This window comes from Symsagittifera roscoffensis, chromosome 6, assembly GCF_963678635.1.
Source record: "Symsagittifera roscoffensis chromosome 6, txSymRosc1.1, whole genome shotgun sequence".
NCBI lineage: Eukaryota > Metazoa > Xenacoelomorpha > Acoela > Convolutidae > Symsagittifera > Symsagittifera roscoffensis.
In genome coordinates, this window is record NC_087067.1 from 31,394,780 (window position 1) to 31,421,082 (window position 26,303).

At 44.5% G+C, this 26,303-nt stretch overlaps 3 protein-coding genes across 7 annotated transcripts in view; 2 read left to right on the top strand and 1 right to left on the bottom strand.

Annotated features, from left to right (window-relative positions):
* Window positions 1–26,303, top strand: part of LOC134848911 (protein SET-like) — a 229,324-nt gene that overhangs the window by 171,588 nt on the left and 31,433 nt on the right. The gene's annotated exons all lie outside the window — the stretch shown is intronic.
* Window positions 1–26,303, top strand: part of LOC134848909 (beta-catenin-like protein 1) — a 183,865-nt gene that overhangs the window by 91,996 nt on the left and 65,566 nt on the right. The window lies entirely within an intron of this gene.
* Window positions 15,611–16,471, bottom strand: LOC134848687 (uncharacterized). Its single transcript, XM_063866204.1, has one exon. The coding sequence runs from the start codon at window positions 16,469–16,471 to the stop codon at window positions 15,611–15,613; it is 861 nt and encodes a 286-aa protein (XP_063722274.1).

The window sequence follows — 26,303 nt, forward strand, 5'->3', positions numbered from 1 at the left end:
CTCTCGAAAGCCCCAATGCTCAAATCCTACAACGAAAAAGTTTATCTATCGAAAGGACTTGGTGAAATGGAAATTAAAGCTGAGAACGCCGCACTCAAAAGAAGACGTGAACTCATTAATGAAGGAATTGAATCATCAAGACTCAAAATTCGCCAGTCAAAGCTATACCAAGATTCGAATCTGATACCTCTAACAGTGCAATGACTAAATGATTGTCACAACGCCCTCATCTAATTACTTGTCTTCAACGTCAGAAGTCTGATCTCTATGGAACGCCGGTACGCGTTCTCAAGAGCAGTAGCAGCCACAAAACCGCATGTGCTCGCACTAACTGAAACTTGGTTTACACCTGAGTTTTTGGATAGTGAACTTATGTTAACCGGTTACATTGCCTATCGGCGTCAGCGTGCTAGCAAAAATGGCGTCTCTAAACATGGCGGTGTCTTGATTGCAATATCCAAAGATATCAAGCATGAACATTTGATCATATCTGAATGTTCAGATGTCGAGTACGTTGCTTGTAGTTTTTTCACTGCCAAGCAGAACTACATACTAGTGAATGTTTATAACGCGCCTTCTTCAAGTCCATACCGATGGACTTTGGATCACTGGAAGAAACTCCTGGAAGGTATTCAAGCTCTTCGCATGGATAATGAAGTTCTCATTATAGTTGGCGACGCAAACTTATCGACAGTCTGATGGAACACACTGAATTCCAATGATGATCATGAAAATGATATATTGGTCGAGTTTGACCGCAGAAGCCTTACACAGTTCGTTGATTTCAAAACAACTGCTACTTCCTGTATCGACATAGTTCTCTGCTCATCCGACTCTTGCATCGCTAGCGTGTCTCCGTTTCATGTTTTCAACAATCTGTACAGCGTCAAAAGCCAAAATTGCTCCGACCATATTCCTATCAAGGTCACATTAATTGGGAAGGAATTGGAGTCAACACACGGGCCAAACCATAAACACAGCTTTGCACTTGCTGACTATGGAAAACTCAACTGCCTGATCGCAAACAATCCATTCACTGGCAACTGCAGGTCCAATATCAATGTACTTCTTGAAGAGTGGTATAAATGGTTGGACCACCTTTTAAAACAGTGTGTACCATACAAAACTCAACACCGGAGCTCACTACCTCCATGGATCTCCAGCAGTACCTCGCACCTGATGAAGCAACTGAAGACAATATCTCGCAAGTACGACCGAAAACCAACGGAAAGCATGCTTTGTAAACTAAAGACAATCGAAAGCCAGATAAAAATAGCTTGGGCATCCGACCAAAGCGCATACGAAGAAAAACTCGCTGAAGGGCGAAGTACAACAAGACTCTTCAAATACTTCAAAAGTCTTCGAGGCAGTGGATCGATACCACCGAAACTTTTCTGGGGTTCAAAATCTGCAGAGTCCCTGAGCGATCAGTGCTGCATGTTTAATGAGTTCTTCCAATCTACTTTCACTTCATCGACTCCCGAAACACCTGGTTCTCAATCCACAGTTGTATGAACTTTCCTGAATGGCTACGAAGTGAGCAGCGCCGCTGTTGGAAAAGTGATGATTTCGCTAGATGTCACAAAATCCCGTGGACCTGATCTACTCCCACCTGTGCTTTTCAAGAACACGCCAACTTTGAGCAAATCTTTACACCAGCTGTTCTTTAAAATACAACAGGTGGGATGTTATCCGGCTAAATGGAAAGAAGGTGCAGTAAGCCCGATCCATAAAAAGGGTTCGAAGCTACATGTAGAGAACTACAGACCCATCACGCTCCTCAGCATTGCCTCGAAGATCCACGAAAAACTGATATTCAATGCTCTCTATACTCACGTCATTCCACACATAAACTCTTCGCAGTTTGGGTTCACCAAAAATCGCTCACCAGTTTTACAAATGCTCTGCTATCTAGACAATGTCTATCGCAATATCTCCAACACTGACGTAACAATTGAAGCCGTTTATTTGGACTTTGCGAAAGCATTTGACAAAATAAATCACACTGTGCTTCTGAGAAAACTGAAGATTCTGGGTATCCAAGGAAAGTTACTCAAAGTTCTGCGCAGTTATCTTGATCAACGTAAACAGTTTGTCCAAATTGGAGATGCAAGGTCCGAACTTCTTGATGTAACCAGCGGGGTTCCCCAAGGTTCACTTCTTGGACCATTACTATTCATCATCTATGTAGCTGACTTGCCTCTCAATCTAGTTTCTGAGACATTCATGTTTGCTGATGACACAAAGATATTGTCAATACATCAGAAGATACTAAATTCCAGGTTGCAGGAGAATCTGTCCTCTCTAGAAGAGTGGTGTAGATCAAACTACATGAGCTTCAATGTCGGCAAATGTTCAATTGTTACCTTTTCTAGAACAGAGCCAACCGATCTGGCTCTTTATGGCAAACCGTTAGCTCATTCAAGTTTGGAAAAAGATCTTGGCCTCTTGGTAAGCGACAAGCTGAAGTGGAAAGACCACATAACTGGTGCCTGCAGCAAGTCAAATAGAGTATTAAACTTAATCAAAAGAAATGTTGGCCACCGAGTGAGCACAAAGCATAGAAAGGACCTTTACAAATCAATGGTGATACCAATTCTACTGTACGGATCCACAGCTTGGAGTCCATCGAAAGGTGATCTGCGCCTGATTGAACGCGTCAAAAGACGCGCCACCTACTGGATGCTTAATTATTGTGATGACAATTACTGCGACAGATTGAAAAAACTCAACCTTCTTCCACTATCTCTAAATATTCAAGTGTATGATATTCTTGCTTTCCTCAAACTTGTCGGTGCTAACTCCACATTCCCCTGGTATGATTACACAAGAAGAAGTGAAAACAGAGAGCACCGCACACGAGCTCATACTCACAGCCTATTTGAACTCATACTCACAGCCTGTCATCACAAAAGAAATTCAACGACAGAATTTCTGGTATCGTGCCCCACGCCTCTATAATCTTCTCCACCGACATATCAACCTCGATGGGAGCAACGTCAAACCGCGTGTTATCAAGTTTTTCTGGGACTACTATCACCGCCACTATAACGAACTAGACTCGTGCTCCTGGACTTTTGGCTGCCTGTGTAGCAACTGCCGTTTCCCGCATTCCATAGACTTTTCTTAATATGTTTACGGGCTCACGCCCTTCAACTTTTGTTGTAAAGCTTCAATAATAATAATAATAATAATAATAAATGGCCGTTTCTGACGTTTCTCAGAAATGTTACGTCATCACTTCGAATTTTTAAAATTTTAAAATACCAGAATATTCTAGCCCTCACCGTTTGGCCAATCGTTCCAATAACGTTCTTAATTCTTAATAATCATCAATCCGGAAGGCTCGCTGCTAAAAATTCGAATTCTGCAGAGATTGCATTTTTCCCATTCTGGTCAAATGTCACACTGTTTCCGGCTTCGGTCAGAACGCTCAGATTAACTCAATTACCTGCGAAAATAGTGAGCTCATGGCTGGGTCTCAGTATCCCCAGATTACGAGGTCACTCCTAAAAACAGGGCTACTACTTATTTATTATATTACTATTGGTTTCGTTCAGTAGATAAAAATCATCATTCCCATTGGAGAATTTTCTACTAAAAAGTAAATTTCAAACTTTTCGCAACTATGTGCATTGTCAGATTTTTAGAATAAACTAATCTAAATGACGATAAAACATCAATTTACAAAAAAATTCACATACAAATTGGTTCAAAACCATCATGTTAAGAAATTAGCCAATCACAGTTGACCTCTAAATTACTATTACGATTGACATACTTTTACCGGTTTCGCTTTCCTGATATGTATTGCCTCTAGTGTTAATAATTTTGTTCAGTTGTTTGACCTATCTATATCTAAGATCCGCGTTATTTCCCTCAAATTGGCATTGCTGAAGGTGGAGGCCTACCGGTGAGTCTGCTCCTCAATTCTAGTGGTCAAATGTCGAACAGTTTGTCCGACATAGGTGGAAGTGCATCCACTACATGAAATTTTATCAACCACTCTTGACTTGAGTTCATTAGAAAATGCTGACTTCAGTGATGGTAAATATAATTCTAGTTTTCTTGTGGAGAAAACCACTTAAGCATTAATTAATTTTTGTAACCTGTTAGCAAAATATTGGCTTTGGTTACCTCTATATTGCATCATCAGCATTGAGGACTTCACATCTTATGGTGATTGTTGACAAACGCCTCTCATCATCCAAGGGCTTGCCCTTGCCCTCGATGATCTTGCACAAGGCGTCTGAAGCCACCTTTGCGGACCAATTTTCAGGGTACTGATTTGTCAGCCATTGCGCCCTATTAGTTTCCATAGCCTAATCAATTTGCTCCCAGCTAGATGTACTCCTAAGAACCCTGTGTACAGTGCCTTGGATAACACTACGCTTATACTGAGTTGGGGCGCAGCTTCTATAGTTCAGTATAGTCCCTGTATCTGCTGGTTTTTGATTCGATTGCGATACATTTCTGTTCAAATCCAGGAACGGCAAATTGCAAATTTCCCTCCGAATTAGTTTCTTCTAGCGTGAACTGCCGATTTGGATGAAGAGAATTAGCGGCATCGAAAAGACAACTCGGCTTTCCTCTGACTGTTCTAACAATGTCATCCACATACCCAAGAGATATTATGGTTTCGTCCGGATCTAGAGCAACGTTTTCAATTGTTCCTTTGTCATTTTTAGTATTAGTTTCTATATTGGCTCCATCGGTGTTGTCACAAAACTTTGCAAGCATTTTGTTTACATTCTCATACGAGCTGCCTGGAAGTGATAGTACTGGTCGTAGGGGTGTCTCAGCCTTGTGTACCTTAGCTAAACCGTACAAACGGGCGGTTTGCCCCCCTGTTGACCTTATCTTAGAATATATATGATCACTTATCTCGTCTCTTTGTTCATGGCTAGTAATTCTCTGTTAAGTTCCTTCTCAGTTTTCAGTATAACCTCATCAGTGGTTGCATCTTTTTTTACAAACTGCGCAGATTGCAACAAGGATTCCAGCTTTGATTCATACGTTTGTTTCTTCATTATGCAAAAACCAACCCCCAATGGAGATGGATCAACCCTTTCCCTCAACTCCTAGCTTCTCATACTCTGAAAATGAATTTGGTATTAAATAAATTCAGCTCAAGACATTCAGGGAAAGTTAATAAAATAGCGAGTTACAGTTCTCTCCCGAGACCCTTCCGGATTCCTGAATCCGGACGAAGAGCAGTCTTGTCTCCTTCCTGAAGGCTGGTCACGACGTTCCAATACCCTTCCTGGTTCTCGGGATTCGCTTTGTAGCGATTGTAGCGGCACAATCGTTACAACTCGGAATGGTCTTCTGTCAATAGTCTTGGTCACAATTTCAATTTGTTACTACTCTTTTTTGACTTATCTGTCTTCATGACTGTGTTGTGTTTTTTCGCAGTTTTCAGTTGACACGAAAAATAAAATTGATTCGTGTCTTTCACGCCTAAATCGAAAGTTTAAGAATCAACTTGTCACACCCAATTGACTATACCCAATTCGTCAAATTGAACGATTGACACAGTTAATGCGCTAAAACCGCCAGTTTTCTCGTTCATCTGCTATCATAATTTTCGAATTCGAACTGCATTTTGATACTTTCTGGTCAAATGTCACAATTACACCAGTCGCAAATGAAAAATTCCTTTCAATCCATCAATATTTGATCAAATAAACAGTCAGCAGATCAAGAAAGCAGCCATGAGAACGCACAGATCTCATAGACCATATGACATTGATGCAAATGAAAGGAGACATATTTATTTTTTAACACACTTCGGACAACAATCAGATGAGATTTCAAAAACAATAGCACAACTTGTCACAGAATTAGCTACCGAAAAACTGAATCAAGAATTTAAGGAACCATATAATGCTTGTAGATAATTACTTTTATATAAGAAAGCAGGAGTAAGACCCAGAGGCATAGAAGTTATGCGTAGGATAAAAGAATGAACACTAACCAAGTGCTTAAAAACAAAATCATGTCGCTCGGTTCAAACTACCATTTCTGTGTGGCTTCGAATAAGCAATCCACACACTAAGAGATCACTACAGCAAACCCTCCGCCGATGCTGTTTTACTGATAGATACCGGAAACGCTTTCAACTTGCTAAAACGAAAACTGGCATTGAAAATCATCGAAAATGACTACCCATCTCTTTTAACAGCGAATTAGAACTCGCACTCCAATCCATCTTAACGGTTCGTTAATAGAAAAAACCATCTACTCTCAAGAAGGGACAACCCAGGGGGATCCGCTGGCAATAGCCATGCACGGTCTAGCCATAATACCCCTCATAAAACTTTTTTCAATGGACAACGAAACACAAAAATGGTACGCAGACTATATGATATTGTAACATATTCTACAAAGACGGTCGAAACTACCAAAAGACGAAAACGCAATGACGAAAACACAGTCGGTAAACTAAGCAATCTACGAACTGTCCTCGATAAAATTGTAAAACAAGGTAAACATTTTGGCTAGCATGTTAAGCATCCAAATGAAAACTCTTAGCCAAAGATGAAAACTCAGTGAAGCTGAGAAAATCTTCAAAAACACAGGAATCACGATAAAAGCAGAAACTCGAGTGCTTAATTCTGTTATAGGAATAGTATCTGATTGTAAAAAGTATCTCGAGTTTCGACAAAAAAAGCAAATGGAACTTTTGAGAAAACCAACGAAAATTGCTAAAACCTCCATCCAAAAGACTTATGCCTGCTATAATAGAGGAGTTCAAGAAAAGTTTTCAATTCTAACCAGGAAAACTACTAACGCTATGGATAACTTCGAAACATATGAAAAGATTATCAAAGAACAACTAATACCTAACCCAGTCGGTAAAGACACATTAAACCCCAGTTCCGTGAGATATCTTCCTTTCCCCTCAAAATGGGCGGCCATAACATCAAGCTGCGATCCGACCATGAAAACTATCTAGAATGGTCTAAGGAAAAATAACTAGTTCTGAAATCTCCAGATCCTGTTGCAGCAATAACACAGCAAGAAAAAATTTTACGAAAATGGAAAATTGAAAACTGACAGAACGAACCAAAAGAAAACAAACGACATTAACCCCCAAAATGAAACTGATATAAATACGCATTCGACCTGGTCTCTGACACGGGAGTCTCTAACTGGCTCTAGGCTTTACCACTAAGCAGATACATGCTCGACCTGAATAAATCAGAAGGCAGAGGTGGTATTTACTTAAAATACGGATGGGAACCGACCAAAACCCCACTCACAAGTGGTGGAAATTTTAACTAGGTAATGCCCTACACTGTGCAGAGGGCGGTTACACATACATAAAACACAATGATTTTAGAGACACATTCGCCAACCTCATAAACGAGGTTTGCCATGACGTCGTGATTGAGCCGAATTTTCTGCCGTTGTAAGGCGAAAGCTTTGTCATCAGTTCAACTACAACTGAAGACGAGGTATGACTTGACCTTAGCAGAGAGAAGTGTCATGATCGCCTCTTCAATGACTTCTGTGTTCGGACATGACCCGTCAACCAGGCTAATCAACAATCCTCTGCACTGCAAGTGGTCATTTGATCCTGATATAACGACGACCTGTGGGTCCATATTCACCACACTTTCCACGCTTATCGCCTTTCCCACTGCACTTCCTCAATCCAGATTGGTGGCCGTGACGAAGATCACGTTCGGCCAAAATAGGATGCGGGGCGTGTACAGATAATCAGAGCTGGCCACTATCATGATCGTTCCGATATTCATTCCAGATGATCATACGTCGCGAACAAGCTGTCCTCTTTTTGTGACTCCAGTTGTGCTTATCTCCTCTCATAGCCTTCCACTAAACTCATCTGGGGGTAATCCCGTGAACACTCGATCGCTTGCTGTTCGATTGCTTGGCAATTTGCTTGTTTTGTGATGCTTGTTGTTGGTCTTGTTCTCCCCCTAAAACTTCCCTTTCCGGCTCGACGGCGCTCTCTCCCTCGCCTGCTGACAGACGTTTGTCAGTGATCTCGTATTCAGGGATCCCATCGTGTTGTCCCTGGGCAAACCTTGCAGATCTACCAGCCTCAAAGTGGTGGCGAAAATAAATTTCTCATCTTCTGCCACACACCTGATATTCGGTATAAATACCGTGGGATCGTATCCTTTGAGCTTTTTTTGCGTTCGCTTGACTTTCCAGCGTGTTCATTTTCAATTTAATGGCCATTTCCACTTTATATTGCCCCAAGGGCTGGGATCTGATCTGTTCCACAACAATTCACACAATTCACTGGCCCTATCGGTGTTGATGATTGCTGCAGGGTCTGCGTGCGAGCTCCCTTGAGCTGCTGCTCCTGCAGTCTGACTCGCAAAACGTCTGGTTGCTTGGTGAGCTATCTGTTGCTGACCATTTCTTGTCCCAATTCGTTTCTCCAAGGATCAGCCTCTGGGAGTCGGAACGGTCCCCAACTTCTCTCTCTCCCTCAAATCTGTGCTGGGAGTGGGCTGGGTAGCATTCGCTTCCGTGACCAGAGGTCCTAGACGATCCGCTAATTGCTGAGCTGAGGTACACGAGCCCTTATCCTGCCGGCAGGGCCATCACGTGTCACAGGGGGGTTGACCACTGTCCGCAACTCTGTCTTCATTTCTTCTATCTTTGTCTGGAAGGCATCATTAATCCATTGCCTACACTGCTGGGTATTAAAGTGTATTCCATCTCTCGTCAAGGCACTGTGATCCACCATTCGCAATGCACTCTCGATATCTATCAAACTGAATTTATTCGACAATCAAGTTCCAGGCCAACGTGTTCCATCGTGTCACCATCCCGACCATGAAGTCGGCTATCGGTGATCCGGCGTCCGGATTCAGAGGGATGGTGAACAAGAGAAGTCAAACCAGCAGCCGTTACCATTTTGCTTTGGGGGTGACTGGGTTTATCAAACGTCCCTATCAGGTTGATTAGTGTCTCCACCCGGTCATCATTATGTAACTCCATCATCTTGATCACTTGAGCCACCGAGGCTCTACCAAAGGCGATTGCAGTGCTCTGACCCACCACAAGGATCTTTGTCAGATCCCTTATTGAGCTATCCCCGATTGTTAGATGTTGGCTTCCCGTTGGTACCGGTTGGTGGACTGTTGCCGCATTCCAGCTCATGCCGTTCAGCCAAGCCCTGCATGTTCTGCAGAGACTTGGATAAAGGTCCTCTGAATGTTGAGGTCCTTTCTGATGTCGACTACTCGTGACCTTACTCTGGTTTCATTCGGTACCGGATCCGCACCCCTTTCTCTCCTAATAGGTGACTGGCCTGCAAGTTGGGAAGGAACAATCCTACACGAGCTTCTGTACCGCGCTCGATGTATTTCTTGCATCGTCGCCTTGGCTACACGCTCGAACGTCTACTGGAACTGAAGTACCAGGTAAGTGTCCGAGGGGTCCGGTATCGTATTCCTCGCCTTTGCAGGCGAGCTCAATCGCGGTGGAGATACAACTTCACTCAGTTTGTAGAGCTCTTGAGGCTTAGTTTATCAGTCGTGTCGGCGTTCATCATGGCACATGGCAATGACATCCGGTGACGATTTCCTTGTCTTCGCGTTGTAAACCACTTTCAGGTGCCTTATCTCCGTTCGTTTGAGAGTGATCAGTAGCTCTTCATATTTCCTTTACCAGTGATCGCGCCCTTTTGCCTTCTTCTTGTATTCCTTGAGCTTTGCGCACAACTCCTGCCAGTTTTTATCTCTCCTCTGGAGATTTTCGCTGGTCTCTGCCGTCGCTGCTTTAATTTCATTCAATTTCACCTTCTTCGATGATGAAGCTGCAGTTGACCACTCCGCAAAACACGAAGAGCCCGGCCCATCGCGTGATCTCTTCGATCCAAAGAGAGACTGCGCAGTGGAGTTGGGTGGGCGGACTGGCATATGTATCTCCCCTAAGCTGTAATCCCTGTATTCGCCTAACCATGGCTCACGAGCCAAGTCGTGACCAGGAATCTCCCCACGTCGTTATCGCATGAGCCTGTTTCTGCCTGTTTCTTTAGCCGGTATCGGACTCACTGAAAGCTAACATCAACACTACTTCTCTGAGGTTGTCTCTACAGACTTCTCGTCCCACTTTAATTTTTTGATCATAAAGTTTTTGACGTATGTGAGTCTTACCCCCACTCCCCTGACAAAATTATCCATCGAACTCCCCGTCGATCGTCCAATATCGCGCAGATTGAGGTTGGATTCGGGAACGAACACACAAGAGGCCATCTGCAGCGATCCATTATGACTCAGTGTTGTCGTGACTGATGTATTTGATGCTGGTATGATCGACATCCTGAATCGCCAGGAGTGTCTCTTTTGCATCTGCAGCTAGATCATGCATGGAGCCATTCGAGCACCCGTAAATTTGTCATTCTTGCTCATGCATATGTTCCATCTCAGGTTTGAACTCCACTTCCGGTTCCAGTTGATCGTCGATCCAGTCTGTTTCTGTATCATCGATCAGGTCCATGTCCTGCGATACCACAATTTCATCCAAACCTACTAATGAGTCCGTCACGTCGTCCAATACGGTCTTGTCTACGACAAAATCTTCACCGTACGGGATGTATTTCTTGTTATTCCTTTCACTCTTGCACTGTCGCGTCTCCATGGTCGAGGAAAAGTCGGGTTGTCAACTTCAGTCTGCTCTGGGTCGTTCCACTCCTCCACGGCATAAGGTAGGGTTTCGTCATCGACCTCTACTCGCTCAGTTAATTTTAAGTCCAATGGCAAATCACAGTCATTCACCACCTCATTCCCGTCGTTCTTGTCGCGTGTACCCCTCTCATTCACTTCACGAGCGGTATCCACTGTCAATAGTCTTCCTCATGCATGTCAGCCGGGACGAACCAGTCTTCCGATGAGGCATTGTGCGGTCCTCGTACTGAGCAGCGCATTCTGAGCTCAATCGATAGAAACGACCACCTCGGTGCACTTCAGTTATTTGAAATGGACCATGCCATTCCTCAGCCACTTTTTAGTTCCCTTTGGGGAACCACCCCAGGAAGACCCAGACATGCTTTGGCGTCTGCTCTCCTTTTATCCAATCCTCTCTCCTGCCTAATTTGGGCCTGCTGCGGTACAACTCATTCAATTTTTGTTGCCTTTTGATGACGTCACGTACGTCTGCGGTGCTGTTTTTTCCCTCGTGTTCAGGATAAAATAATGTTATCGAGAGAGATTTATCGTGGCCTGTCACGTACGTCTGCGGTGCTGTTATTTCCCTCGTGTTCAGGATAAAATAATGTTATCGGGAGAGATTTATCGTGGCCTGTTTATCATGTGTGCGCTGATTCCCGTTGTTGAGTGTTCAGTGTTTTGTACGCGCCCATCACCTGCGGCATGTGCTTATCCCAGTCGTCCATGCATCGTGAGCAATAAACCCTTAGCATGGAGAACAGTGTGCAATTTTGGCTCTCGAAAGACCATTCGTCTGCGGTTGATAAGTCGTCGAGTGGGCCTGCGCTACTTGCGACCTCATGGTCAACTCCCGACGAATGCTTTGCCATTGTTAGACTGGAACTTGATCGGGCACCCGTGTCTGGCGATCCAGACATTTATCAAATGATCACATGTTTCCTCCGCTAATGCCATCATTCAGTATACTGCCACTACGTTCTTTGTGAAACAACCGATCATTACCAGCATTTGGTTAAAGCCCGTGGCCGTCATACAGATTTTCTGATGATCGATTTGTACCATTATATTGAGTCCCGGCGATTCTATCGATTGCAGGAGAAATCTCAGCTTCCTGGGGTCCTATGCTTCTTGACATGAGAGTTATGCAGAAATCCGTTTTTCACAGGCCTTCTTCAAGCCAGGCCATTCATAACGCTTCTGTATCTGCTTATACACTTTTTCCACGCTTTGATTACCCATCTGGCCATGTGAGCCAAACAATAGCTCAGTTTGATACAGCTGTGGTAGGATTATTGAATTAAACTTGTAAACGTCTTTGTCTTCTTCTTTGTGCTAGCAGGCGACGATCCCGTCTTTCTTCAAGTACAACAAATCTCTTCTCATCATATAAAGTTGCTTCAGGATCTTGTAGTTGTTTTCTTTTAGGTCACCTTTGTCGGGCACTCCGTTTTCTATCGATCTCTTTAAGTTGCTTGTCATTCTATCATTTTGCTGAGCCCTTAAAAGATCCGACAGTGGCTACCTGGCTTTCAAATATGTCTTCATCGCATTTGGTTGTTTGCTGAATATATCCGGAGCATGGGCTTTATTTTAACTTTCTTCGTGCCACCTCTTGCCCCAAGTGTTCGAGGTTGGTACAAACGGCCGTAGTATGCGGAAATATTCTAGCCTGACGCTTCGACACTGCTGTCAACTCAAACTCGTTTGCGGCATGATTGATTACAGTGCCTTCCTCCTCGGAGGTATGTCTGTCTGGGTCTTGAAGCATCTCTGTATCCAACCCGCGCAGTTTCCATTGCACTAGTACGAAAAGAATCGCTATCTCTGAAGCGTTCGAATTGGAGGTTGTTTAAGACACGTTCGCCCAGGGTTGAGACTTGGAACTGTCACTCGAGCTGATGGAGTCTGTACAGTCGCCTTCAGACTTACTCTTCAGGTTCCTAGACTCCCCGGACAAAATTCTATCACTCGGTCGTCGTGGCAATGACTCCTCGCACAAAATATCCCGGCCTGGCATGATGAAGCCCGACACCCTGGACATTTCCGCGTCTTGATCAGTTTCCTTAGTTGACTCCCCGGAAAATGTCTCATCTCCGGATGAACAGTCCGAGCACGGATTGTACTCCTCTTCTGAATCAACGAACTGAACCCTCCTTGCCATACTGGATTGCAGTTCGACACTCACCACCTCAGTGGTCTGAGTGCTGGTCAGTTGTTGAAGTTCAGTGTATGATGATCTCAACAGGAAACCCTTCGGTATCGATTGGACCAGATGCTTTACTATTTATTGGCAATCCCGTTCAACATCTCGACTCCGGATCGCTACCGGTCTTGTCTCTGTCTTTTCTGTGATGGTCTCCGCATGGTTTGCATCATTTCATATCCTGCCTTTCAACTTATCTGTCAAGTAGTTTGCGGAGCTTCCGCGTGACGTCCGGTGCAATGCTCACCATTTCGTTTAGCAGCGCTAATCTATTGATGCCTAACCTGGTAAGTTCTTGTTGTATCAGGTTGGAGCGCGCTAACAAGTCCAACGGAACCGGTTCAACCCTTGCCAATACCTTTATCTCCTCAGCTCTCTCAGCAGGAATTTTGGGGTGTCCTGGTATGGGATGCCCTGATTGTAAAGCCATTTGGTGAGTGGCAGCTTTTTATAGGTGTCTTTATTCGAAAAGAAAAAACCAACCTTAATCTCTACAAGGTTAGCTTGTTTCTCTTCCAGTCGCTCAAAAAACTCCGTAATTTTACTGAGGCTGTCGGCATTTTGGTGTTTGTCACGGTTTTAGGTGCTCTTTACTCATGTCGTAGCCATCCACGCGTACAACGCAGCGACCCATGTAGCTTTGATCCTTCGAATAAGTTTTCAGCCATGTGAGAGCTCAATTGTCCACGCGCAATTTAAGAGAAGCGCTCCCTAATAGGCTCTATATTTTTCCACGAAAATAATTACTGCGAACATCTCCGCCTTTGGTGCGACGTATTTCATCTCAGTATCGCTTAGAACTTACCCATAAGCTAAGGGTCGGAGAACAGTCCTCCCCTTCCATTCTTGTTCCTTATGGAGTATGCCCGGGCAGCGGCCACTAATGCATCCGTCTCCAACTTGAACAACCTTTTCTCAGTCGGCATGCCGAGGACCGGAGCCTCGAAAAACTCTCGTTTGATGTTCTCAAAAGGACTCTAACTCTCAATTTCTTTCCGACATGCCTCTGACTTGTCTGGGTTCATTCTCCTATCTCCTTACCTGTGAGATACCGAGCCCTCCTCAATCTCAATCTCATGTTCCAAGAAATTCCCACAACCTATGTCAGCTTTGTGTTTTGATTCAACACTTCTCTGAGGGAGTCCAGTTCCTTATCCGATGTTTTACCTTTCAGAGGCTCTATCTGAGATAAGACTGATTTATTTGCTGCTTATTCTGTGTTTGTCGGCCTCTCAGAGAAATGTATGTATGTAGACTTTCACCCTCTTGGTTCAAAGGGTATGTCCTCTCCCCTGACCATGGACGTGGTGCATATCCTTAGGTGCCTTGCTCTCGTTACATCTCGGACATATAGTCCATTTCTGTATTTCTGTTTGTATACGCGGGGTTGATGGTGTTGTTCATTTGCTTCTTGTTCTGGTACCCGTTTTCCCTTGCAGTTCTGTCTTTTGTGGCGTGCCATGTTTCGGGCCTGTAGGGTTCTGTCGCATCTGTCGCATGTCTTGGTTCTATCTTCATTGTTCCTGTCTCCCTCGCATGTCTTCTTGTGGTTTTTTTCCGAGTTTTCAGATTTGAAGATAGCTCCGCATTTGTTGCATGCAAAAGTCACCCTCGCCTCTTTGTGCATCCTTTTGATATGGATTGTCAGGCCGCCCTGTTTTTTGAAATCCCTCTCACATATCTCACACGTGTTCGATGTTGCTTGGGGGGTATAGGAGTTCCTTTCTGTCGTTTCACCGTTTTGTCTTCTCGCATTTGACTTTTCCCATTTAAGCAGGTGCTCCATTCGTGCTTTCACCGCTCGCCTCCATCCTTTTCTGTCCTGAGTCAGTTTGTCTATCTCGTTCACATCCAGTCCCGCTTTTCTGATGAGCTTCCGCCAGTAGAGTAGTGTTTCGTCTTTTTTTCCCGGACATCTCGGTACGGTTTGCAGATCGTTTAGCCACCCTAGACAAGCTGCTTTAGTCAATCTTTTGTCGTCCATTCTCATTACATCGCCTATTCGTTTTAGAGTCCTTCCTTCAACTTTCCATCGGATCGTCTTGATGTTCAGTTGGTTTCTGATGTCCTGCATAATCACTCCTTTTTCCTGCATTTCAATTAATGGCGGCTTCGACTTTGAGCTCCAGACGTGCCTATAGCACCGGTCAATGAAACTTTGCAAAGACTGTAACTCCGAGTTTTTCCATGTCCTTACGTTGGCGTCAAACAATAAGCCACTTTCTACGCAGCATTGGACAACTCTCGCCTGGATTCTTTTCGGCAGCCTGCTCTTTGTCAGCCGGCGCTTGACCTTTGCCCATAGTCCTCCTGCTCGTCTTTTTCTATTCTTAATGTCTTCTTTTGCCCCGATCCACACTCCTATCAATCTGATGCTACCTGCTCCGTCCTTTCCGAATTCTAGTTTCTCTTCTTTCTCTTCGTTGTTTTTCTCCTCGAAGTTCTTCATAACTTCTTTTATTGTTGCTGTTCCAGACTCTATTTCTTCCTTCTCGCCGATGGGGGTGGTGTCGTCTGCGAACAGGGACAATGATATTCGTGCGGTTTGGGTTTCACTGTTGTGCGTTTTTACCATGTTTTTTCCTGGGAAGTGGTTTCCCGGAATCCACGTCCAAGCTATCCCGACGTTTGTACCTTTCTCCTCGGCTCTGTCTAGTCTGGCTTTCTCAGTTTGCCGCATTACCACTTGGTGGTTTATGTTAAACAATGAAGGCGAAGATGGGCAACCTTCTCTTAACCCTCTTTCGGGGGTCTATTCTTCGCTGTCGCCCTCTTTGCCCTTTATACTATAGGTTGTGGCTTCATGCAAATCCATAATTGTGTCAAAAAACGGGCCTTCCATCGCGTAGCGCCTTAAGACCGCCCACAGGACCGGTTTGCTGACCCGCGGATAAGCTTTTGTTAGGTCTAAAAGTCTGGCTTCTCGGTCTGTGTTGGCTTCTACTGAGATTCCGGCTCTTATCCTCCGTCTCCTGAGATCTTCCACGTCCTCTCTTATCCTTATGAAGATCTGGCTTGCGTCTGCCGTGGACCTGCCTGGTCGAAACCCGCTTTGGTTTTCGTCCAATATCTGGAGTTCTTCGCTCCATGTTCTCAGGTGGTTTGCGATCCTTCTTGCTAGAATTCTAATGGCCATTGAGAGCAGGCACACAACTCGGAAATTGTTGGCGTCATTGATGTTCCCTGTTTTGTGCAACAGTACTATTTGGGCTTTCTTAAGAGACTCTTCCCACAGGTCTGCTCTGGTCGTGAACATTCTCATCACCAGGTGGATGACTTTCTCCCTCCATTTCCAGTATGCGTTGCGAATGTATACCATGCGGACCCCGTCCTTGCCTGGCGCCGATTCTCTCACCTCATCCAGTGCTTCCATGATTTCTTTCTCGGACGGAAGGGTGTTCAGCTTCTGGTTGGCTGTTATGAACTTGACGTCTTTGCTTTCATCTGGTATCTGTTTGACTGTGTTCATCAAAGTACCCGGGTCGTTCTCATATCGGTCCTTCGATACGTTGCTGAAGTGGGCCTTGAATTCGTCAGTAGAGATAGTGGTGCCTGTCTGGTGTTTCTGTGATCTTGTTCCCAGTTTCCTTAAAGTTTTGTACATGGTACCCATGTCCCCTTTCTCCGCTGCGTTTTCGCACTCGATGATGATTTCGTCCCACCATAGTCATTCTAGTTGTCGTAGGTGTTTCTTCATCTTCTTGCGTGCGGCTACCAGTCTTCTTCTTGATGCCGTTAGGGCATCGGCAAGCATGCCATGTGATTCTCCAAGTGTTTGGCTGATCAGCTCGTTTCTGCGCATTACTTCTGTGGAGATTTCCGTCTGTAGGCTTCTCAGTTCTTCTTCGTATCCCACTATCCACGGGTTGGCTATCTGTCGTTTCTTTGTGCCACATACTTCCTCCGCTGCCTCTGTGAGCTTCCGCGATATGGAGTCCCAGTCTTCCTCGTTGTTGAGTTTTTCCTCCGTCTTCTTGCGGTATGCTTCCGCCATTTCTTTGTTTCTCATGCGTTCCCAGTCTATCTGCGATGTTCTTTTCTTTTCTATTCTGGGTGGCCGCTTTTTTTTGTTTGCGCCATATGTCAATCCAGACAGGTTTGTGGTCCGATAATGCCATGTCCTGCGCCGTGGCTACCCTACGGACCATTTGGTGGCGGTCGGATACTCTCATTAAGAAACCGTCGAGCTCGTACCAACTTCTGTGCATCTGCTTGAACCATGTTCCTCGGGAGCGTATTGGGAAGTAGGAGTTGACATGTTGTAGCTGGTGTTCTTCGCACCAACCCAGTAGACTTTCTCCAGCTTCATTTGTCTCTGTCTTTAGGCCGTACTTCCCATTTATGCCCTGTCTTTGACTCCCTCTTCCCACTTGCGCGTTCCAATTGCCTCCCAGTATGGGTACACTCTCTTTTGGAGTTCGTGCGAGCTCATTTTCCAAATCTTTCCTGAACTTTTCAATTTCCTCAGGTCCCTTACTCCACAGGGGCTGATAGGTTGCGATGAGGCGGAGCCTGCCGATCTGCACCGCTGTGACCCGCTCGGAGAAACTTTTCTGTTGTCCGCTGGCTATCCAGTCTTCCAGTAAATCGCCTAACAGGAGAACTCCACATTTTTGTGAGTGTATGACTACTGCCTGGTTTGGTTTGTCTCCTAGCCATATTATCCCCTCCTGTTCCGATCGTATTTCGGAAATCATTACCGCCTTCCACTTTTGCTGTCTTGCATGTTCTACTGCTCTTCTAAGGCGGCTGCGATTTTGATCTCTATGGAGATGCCTTGTAGGTTCCACGTCACTATTCTCCTTGTTTTTTGGGGTTTGTGTTTGGTGCGTTCGGCTCTTCGGTTTTCTTGTATTGTCTTTTTTTGCCTTCTGTGCGTTTCCTTGTGATCTTCTGTCGGGTGTCTTTGCTTCACCTTGCGGACTCTGTGAGATCTCTCTGCTCTAACTGAGAACTCAGAGCTCGGGGGGACAGTTTCGTCAGGTGTCCCAGGAACTATTGTTCCCGTCGTTTTACTGGGTTCCCTGCACTTTCTACACTCGAAAGCGTAGCGTTCCTTTCCTGCGATCTGTCGGATTTGGCCACGTGTCATTTCGCTGTATACCTGGTGTATCCATGTGCATTTGATGCTGCATCCACTGGCTCTCTTTTGACACATCCCACACTCGTACGGTCCTGGGTTTTCCTCCACGTCTCCAGCCATTCCTAACAGCCGGGCCAGGTGGGCTGGTTTACCTGGTCCGGCAGAGAATAACCCGGTCTTTCTTCGGCACCTTTGATCCGCACCTTCCCTGGTCTGGGGAGGCCAAAGCCTTCAATTGATGTGAGAGGTGAAAGGTTCGGCTGGGCCTTTTCCACTCCGTTGGCATTCGGGAGGTTGCTTCGGATTCCGTTTCCAGTTTCCATAAGTTCGTTTTTCCGGTGCCCCTGTGTGAATCTTTGCCGCACAGAATGAATCGTGCGTCCCCACTTGCTCCAGGGGGAGGAGTCCACACCAGCAAGCCTCTCAGAGAAATTCGAACAACTAGAAAGCCATCGTTTGTTTCCATTTTCATAGAAAACACTTTTTTAAAAGATTTCATTTCATTACTCTCTTCAATGTATTTTTTTTGTTGGAAAGTAAAGGACACTCAGTCCCGTTAAACCTCTCCAAGTTTTCCATACTCTGGTTTTCTGTCTTCAGAGGCAACGCCGCACAGCAAAGCTTCTTTCCACGTTGAAACGTTACTAGTGTTGCCTTTGTGTTCATCAGCACAGTCACACATGATCCGTTAGTGAGAAGTTCTTTTCTAAAAAATTGATGATTACTATATTTGTAACTTTCGCCCGGAAGTACATATCGACGGAACATAAAGCTAGGTTGTAAAACAGCGTCTAAACACAGCTCTACATGTTTTTCACTGTCTTTGCCAAAGCCAGTTTTTTGTGTGGTCCTTTTAACATCGGGTCGACAGAAACGTTACTGTTTCCGGCTTCGGTCAGAACGCTCAGATTAACTCAAATATATGCGAAAATAGTGAGCTCATGGCTGGGTCTCAGTATCCCCAGATTACGAGGTCACTCCTAAAAACAGGGCTACTACTTATTTTTATATATTACTTTTGGTTTCGTTCAGTAGATAAAAATCATCATTCCCATTGGAGAAGTTTCTACTAAAAAGTAAATTTCAAACTTTTCGCAACTATGTGCATAGTCAGGATTTTTACAATAAACTAATCTAAATGAAGATAAAACATCAATTTACAAAAATTCACATACATATTGGTTCAAAACCATCATGTTAAAAAATTAGCCAATCACAGTTGACCTCTAAATTACTATTACGATTGACATACTTTTACCGGTTTCGCTTTCCTGATATGTATTGCCTCTAGTGTTAACAATTTTGTTCGGTTGTTTGACCTATCTATAACTAAGATCCGCGCTATTTCCCTCAAGTTGACATTGCTGAAGGCGGAGGCCTACCGGTGAGTCTGCTACCTTGTGTTCCTCAATTCTAGTGGTCAAATGTCGAACAGTTTGTCCGACATAGGTGGAAGTGCATCCACTACATGACAATTTATCAACCACTCTTGACTTGAGTTTATTAGAAAATGCTGACTTCAGTGATGGTAAATATGATTCTAGTTTTCTTGTGGTGAAAACCATTTAAGCATTAGTTTATTTTTGTAACCTGTTAGCAAAATATTGGCTTTGGTTACCTCTATATTGCATCATCAGCATTGAGGACTTCACATCTTTTGGTGATTGTTGACAAACGCCTCTCATCATCCAAGGGCTTGCCCTTACCCTCGATGATCTTGCACAAGGCATCTGAAGCCACCTTTGCGGACCAATTTTCAGGGTACTGATTTGTCAGCCATTGTGCCCTTTTAGTTTCCATAGCCTTATCAAATTGCTCCCAGCTAGATGTACTCCTAAAAACCCTGTGTACAGTGCCTCGGATAACACTACGCTCATCTTCTATAACACTAGGCGCAGCTTCTATAGTTCAGTATAGTCCCTGTATCTGCTGGTTTTTGATACCAACTGCAAGTTACACGCCTACCCTGCGATACATTTCTGTTCAAATCCAGGAACGGCAAATTGCAAATTCCCCTCCGAATTAGTTTCCTCTAGCGTGAACTGCCGATTTGGATGAAGAGAATTAGCGGCATCGAAAAGACAACTCGACTTTCCTCTGACTGTTCTAACAATGTCATCCACATACCCGAGGAACATTTTCACCTGGGGAGTATACTTCTCCTTGTTCTTAGCGCGGTAGCAGCTTTCACAGTACCAGACTATCTCGTTTATTGATGCGTATATTTTTCCGCAATTTAGATGATACAAGTTTCGGCAACTCTCGCATTCAACCTACTTTGATCTACCTGTGGCTTTCCTGCTGCAACATGGGCACAAACCGTTTTGTCATTAATTTGCTGTATCTCCGTTCCCACCGGTACTTCTTGTCTTAGAGCAAACTTGTACTCTTTCAGCCATAATTTTGCCAGAATTACAGCGAGGGACGCGCCCATTGCTAAACCATCCACTTGTACATACCATGAATCATTACACTTCAAATATACTTTGCTGACCGCCATATTCAAAAGCCTTTTCATGGTTGCTCTTTGAATTTCAGGAGGAGACTCCTGGCTGTACAGCTTCTGTAAAGCAATTACAATTGCCTCCTTCAGGGTAACGTTGGTGTACAAACTTTTCACATCAAGAGACATTATGGTTTCGTCCCATCTAGAGCAACGTTTTCAATTGTTCCTCTGTCATCTTTAGTATTGGTTTCTATATTGGCTCCATCGATGTTGTCAAAAAACTTTGCAAGCATTTTGTTAACATTCTAATACGAGCTGCCTGGAAGTGATAGTACTGGTCGTAGGGGTGTCTCAGCCTTGTGTACCTTAGCTAAACCGTACAAACGGGCGGTTTGCCCCCCTGTTGACCTTATCTTAGAATATATATGATCACTTATCTCGTCTCTTTGTTCATGGCTAGTAGTTCTCTGTTAAGCTCCTTCTCAGTTTTCAGTATAACCTTATCAGTGGTTGCATCTTTTATCACAAACTGCGCAGATTGCAACAAGGATTCCAGCTTTGATTCATACGTTTGTTTCTTCATTATGCACAAACCAACCCCCAATGGAGATGGATCAACCCTTTCCCTCAACTCCTAGCTTCTCATACTCTGAAAATGATTTTGGTATTAATTAAATTCAACTCAAGACATTCCGGGAAAGTTAATAAAATAGCGAGTTACAGATCTCTCCCGAGACCCTTCCGGATTCCTGAATCCGGACGAAGAGCAGTCTTGTCTCCTTCCTGAAGGCTGGTCACGACGTTCCAATACCCTTCCTGGTTCCCGGGATTTGCTTTGTAGCGATTGTAGCGGCACAATCGTTACAACTCGGAATGGTCTTCGGTCAATAGTCTTGATCACAATTTCAATTTGTTACTACTCTTTTTTGACTTATCTGTCTTCATGACTGTGTTGTGTTTTTTCGCATTTTTCAGTTGACACGAAAAATAAAATTGATTCGTGTCTTTCACGCCCAAATCGAAAGTTTAAGAATCAACTTGTCACACCCAATTGACTATTCCCAATTCGTCAAATTGAACGATTAATTCAGTTAATGCGCTAAAACCGCCAATTTTCTCGTTCAGCTGCTATCATAATTTTGCGAATTCGAACTGCATTTTGATACCTTCTGGTCAAATGTCACAATTACACCAGTCCCAAATGAAAACTTCCTTTCTATCCATCAATATTTGATCAATTAAACAGCCAGCAGATCAAGAAAACAGCCATGAGAACGCACAGATCTCATGGACCATCTGACATTGATGCAAATGAAAGGATACATATTTATTTTTTAACACACTTCGGACAACAATCAGACGAGATTTCAAAAACAATAGCACAAATTGTCACAGAATTAGCTACAGAAAAACCGAATCAAGAACTTGAGGAACCATATAATGCTTGTAGATTATTACCTTTATATAAGAAAGCAGGAGTAAGACCCAGAGGCATAGAAGGCAAGTGCTTAAAAACAAAATCATGTCGCTCCGTTCAAACTACAATTTCTGTCTAGGACAAAAATGTGGCTTCGAATAAGCAATCCACACACTAAGAGATCACTCCAGCAAACCCTCCGCCGATGCTGTTTTACTGATAGATACCGGAAACGCTTTGAACTCGCTAAAACGAAAACTGGCATTGAAAATCATCGAAAATGACTACCCATCTCTTTTAACAGCGAATTAGACCTCGCACTCCAATCCATCTTAACGGTTCGTTAATAGAAAAAACCATCTACTCTCAAGAAGGGACAACCCAGGGGGATCCACTGGCAATAGCCATGCACGGTCTAGCCATAGTACCCTCATAAAACTTTTTTCAATGGACAACGAAACACAAAAATGGTACGCAGACTATATGATATTGTAACATATTCTACAAAGACGGTCGAAACTACCAAAAGACGAAAACGCAATGACGAAAACACAGTCGGTAAACTAAGCAATCTACGAACCGTCCTCGATAAAATTGTAAAACAAGGTAAACATTTTGGCTAGCATGTTAAGCATCCAAATGAAAACTCTTAGCCAAAGATGAAAACTCAGTGAAGCTGAGAAAATCTTCAAAAACACAGGAATCACGATAAAAGCAGAAACTCGAGTGCTTAATTCTGTTATAGGAATAGTATCTGATTATAAAAGTATCTCGAGTTTCGACAAAAAAAGCAAATGGAACTTTTGAGAAAACCAACGAAAATTGCTAACACCTCCATCCAAAAAACTTATGCCTACTATAATAGAGGAGTTCAAGAAAAGTTTTCAATTCTAACCAGGAAAACTACTAACGCTATGGATAACTTCGAAACATGTGAAAAGATTATCAAAGAACAACTAATACCTAACCCAGTCGGTAAAGACACATTAAACCCCAGTTCCGTGAGATATCTTCCTTTCCCCTCAAAATGGGCGGCCATAACATCAAGCTGCGATCCGACGATGAAAACTATCTAGAATGGTCTAAGGAAAAATAACTAGTTCTGAAATCTCCAGATCCTGTTGCAGCAATAACAGAGCAAGAAAAAATTTTACGAAAATGGAAAATTGAAAACTGACAGAACGAACCAAAAGAAAACAAACGACATTAACCCCCAAAATGAAACTGATATAAATACGCATTCGACCTGGTCTCTGACACGGGAGTCTCTAACTGGCTCTAGGCTTTACCACTAAGCAGATACATGCTCGACCTGAATAAATCAGAAGGCAGAGGTGGTATTTACTTAAAATACGGATGGGAACCGACAAAAACCCCACTCACAAGTGGTGGAAATTTTAACTAGGTAATGCCCTACACTGTGCAGAGGGCGGTTACACATACATGAAACACAATGATTTTAGAGACACATTCGCCAACCTCATGAACGAGGTTTGCCATGACGTCGTGATTGAGCCGAATTTTCTGCCGTTGTAAGGCGAAAGCTTTGTCATCAGTTCAACTACAACTGAAGACGAGGTACGACTTGACCTTAGCAGAGAGAAGTGTCATGATCGCCTCTTCAATGACTTCTGTGTTCGGACATGACCCGTCAACCAGGCTAATCAACAATCCTCTGCACTGCAAGTGGTCATTTGATCCTGATATAACGACGACCTGTGGGTCCATATTCACCACACTTTCCACGCTTATCGCCTTTCCCACTGCACTTCCTCAATCCAGATTGGTGGCCGTGACGAAGATCACGTTCGGCCAAAATAGGATGCGGGGCGTGTACAGATAATCAGAGCTGGCCACTATCATGATCGTTCCGATATTCATTCCAGATGATCATACGTCGCGAACAAGTGTGACTCCAGTTGTGCTTATCTCCTCTCATAGCCTTCCACTAAACTCATCCGGGGGTAATCCCGTGAACACTCGATCGCTTGCTGTTCGATTGCTTGGCAATTTGCTTGTTTTGTGATGCTTGTTGTTGGTCTTGTTCTCCCCCTAAAACTTCCCTTTCCGGCTCGACGGCGCTCTCTCCCTCGCCTGGTGACAGACGCTTGTCAGTGATCTCGTATTCAGGGGTCCCATCGTGTTGTCCCTGGGCAAACCTTGCAGATCTACCAGCCTCAAAGTGGTGGCGAAAATAAATTTCTCATCTTCTGCCACACACCTGATATTTTGTATAAATACCGTGGGATTGTATCCTTTGAGCTTTTTTTTTGCGTTCGCTTGACTTTCCAGCGTGTTCATTTTCAATTTCATGGCCATTTCCGCTTTATATTGCCCCAAGGGCTGGGATCTAATCTGTTCGACAATAATTCACACAATTCACTGGCCCTATTGGTATTGATGATCGCTGCAGGGTCTGCGTGCGAGCTCCCTTGAGCTGCTGCTCCTGCAGTTTGACTCGCAAAACGTGTGGTTGCTTGGTGAGCTATCTGTTGCTGACCATTTCTTGTCCAAATTCGGTTCTCCAAGGATCAGCCTCTGGGAGTCGGAACGATCCCCAACTTCTCTCTCTCCCTCAAATCTGTGCTGGGAGTGGGCTGGGTAGCATTCGCTTCCGTGACCAGAGGTCCTAGACGATCCGCTAATTGCTGAGGTACACGAGCCCTTATCCTGCCGGCAGGGCCATCACGTGTCACAAGGGGTTGACCACTGTCCGCAACTCTGTCTTCATTTCTTCTATCTTTGTCTGGAAGGCATCATTAATCCATTGCCTACACTGCTGGGTATTAAAGTGTATTCCATCTCTCGTCAAGGCACTGTGATCCACCATTCACAATGCACTCTCGATATCTATCAACCTGAATTTATTCGACAATCAAGTTCCGGGCCAACGTGTTCCATCGTGTCACCATCCCGACCAAGGTTGATTAGTGTCTCCACCCGGTCATCATTATGTAACTCCATCATCTTGATCACTTGAGCCACCGAGGCTCTACCGAAGGCGATTGCAGTGCTCTGACCCACCACAAGGATCTTTGTCAGATCCCTTATTGAGCTATCCCCGATTGTTAGATGTTGGCTTCCCGTTGGTACCGGTTGGTGGACTGTTGCCGCATTCCAGCTCATGCCGTTCAGCCAAGCCCTGCATGTTCTGCAGAGACTTGGATAAAGGTCCTCTGAATGTTGAGGTCCTTTCTGATGTCGACTACTCGTGACCTTACTCTGGTTTCATTCGGTACCGGATCCGCACCCCTTTCTCTCCTAATAGGTGACTGGCCTGCAAGTTGGGAAGGAACAATCCTACACGAGCTTCTGTACCGCGCTCGATGTATTTCTTGCATCGTCGCCTTGGCTACACGCTCGAACGTCTACTGGAACTGAAGTACCAGGTAAGTGTCCGAGGGGTCCGGTATCGTATTCCTCGCCTTTGCAGGCGAGCTCAATCGCGGTGGAGATACCACTTCACTCAGTTTGTAGAGCTCTTGAGGCTTAGTTTATCAGTCGTGTCGGCGTTCATCATGGCACATGGCAATGACATCCGGTGACGATTTCCTTGTCTTCGCGTTGTAAACCACTTTCAGGTGCCTTATCTCCGTTCGTTTGAGAGTGATCAGTAGCTCTTCATATTTCCTTTACCAGTGATCGCGCCCTTTTGCCTTCTTCTTGTATTCCTTGAGCTTTGCGCACAACTCCTGCCAGTTTTTATCTCTCCTCTGGAGATTTTCGCTGGTCTCTGCCGTCGCTGCTTTAATTTCATTCAATTTCACCTTCTTCGATGATGAAGCTGCAGTTGACCACTCCGCAAAACACGAAGAGCCCGGCCCATCGCGTGATCTCTTCGATCCAAAGAGAGACTGCGCAGTGGAGTTGGGTGGGCGGACTGGCATATGTATCTCCCCTAAGCTGTAATCCCTGTATTCGCCTAACCATGGCTCACGAGCCAAGTCGTGACCAGGAATCTCCCCACGTCGTTATCGCATGAGCCTGTTTCTGCCTGTTTCTTTAGCCGGTATCGGACTCACTGAAAGCTAACATCAACACTACTTCTCTGAGGTTGTCTCTACAGACTTCTCGTCCCACTTTAATTTTTTGATCATAAAGTTTTTGACGTATGTGAGTCTTACCCCCACTCCCCTGACAAAATTATCCATCGAACTCCCCGTCGATCGTCCAATATCGCGCAGATTGAGGTTGGATTCGGGAACGAACACACAAGAGGCCATCTGCAGCGATCCATTATGACTCAGTGTTGTCGTGACTGATGTATTTGATGCTGGTATGATCGACATCCTGAATTGCCAGGAGTGTCTCTTTTGCATCTGCAGCTAGATCATGCATGGAGCCATTCGAGCACCCGTAAATTTGTCATTCTTGCTCATGCATATGTTCCATCTCAGGTTTGAACTCCACTTCCGGTTCCAGTTGATCGTCGATCCAGTCTGTTTCTGTATCATCGATCAGGTCCATGTCCTGCGATACCACAATTTCATCCAAACCTA

Bases quoted from the DNA above. Each gene is read 5' to 3' on its own strand.
- LOC134848687 (XM_063866204.1), bottom strand. From the start codon at position 16,471: ATGGGTACCATGTACAAAACTTTAAGGAAACTGGGAACAAGATCACAG.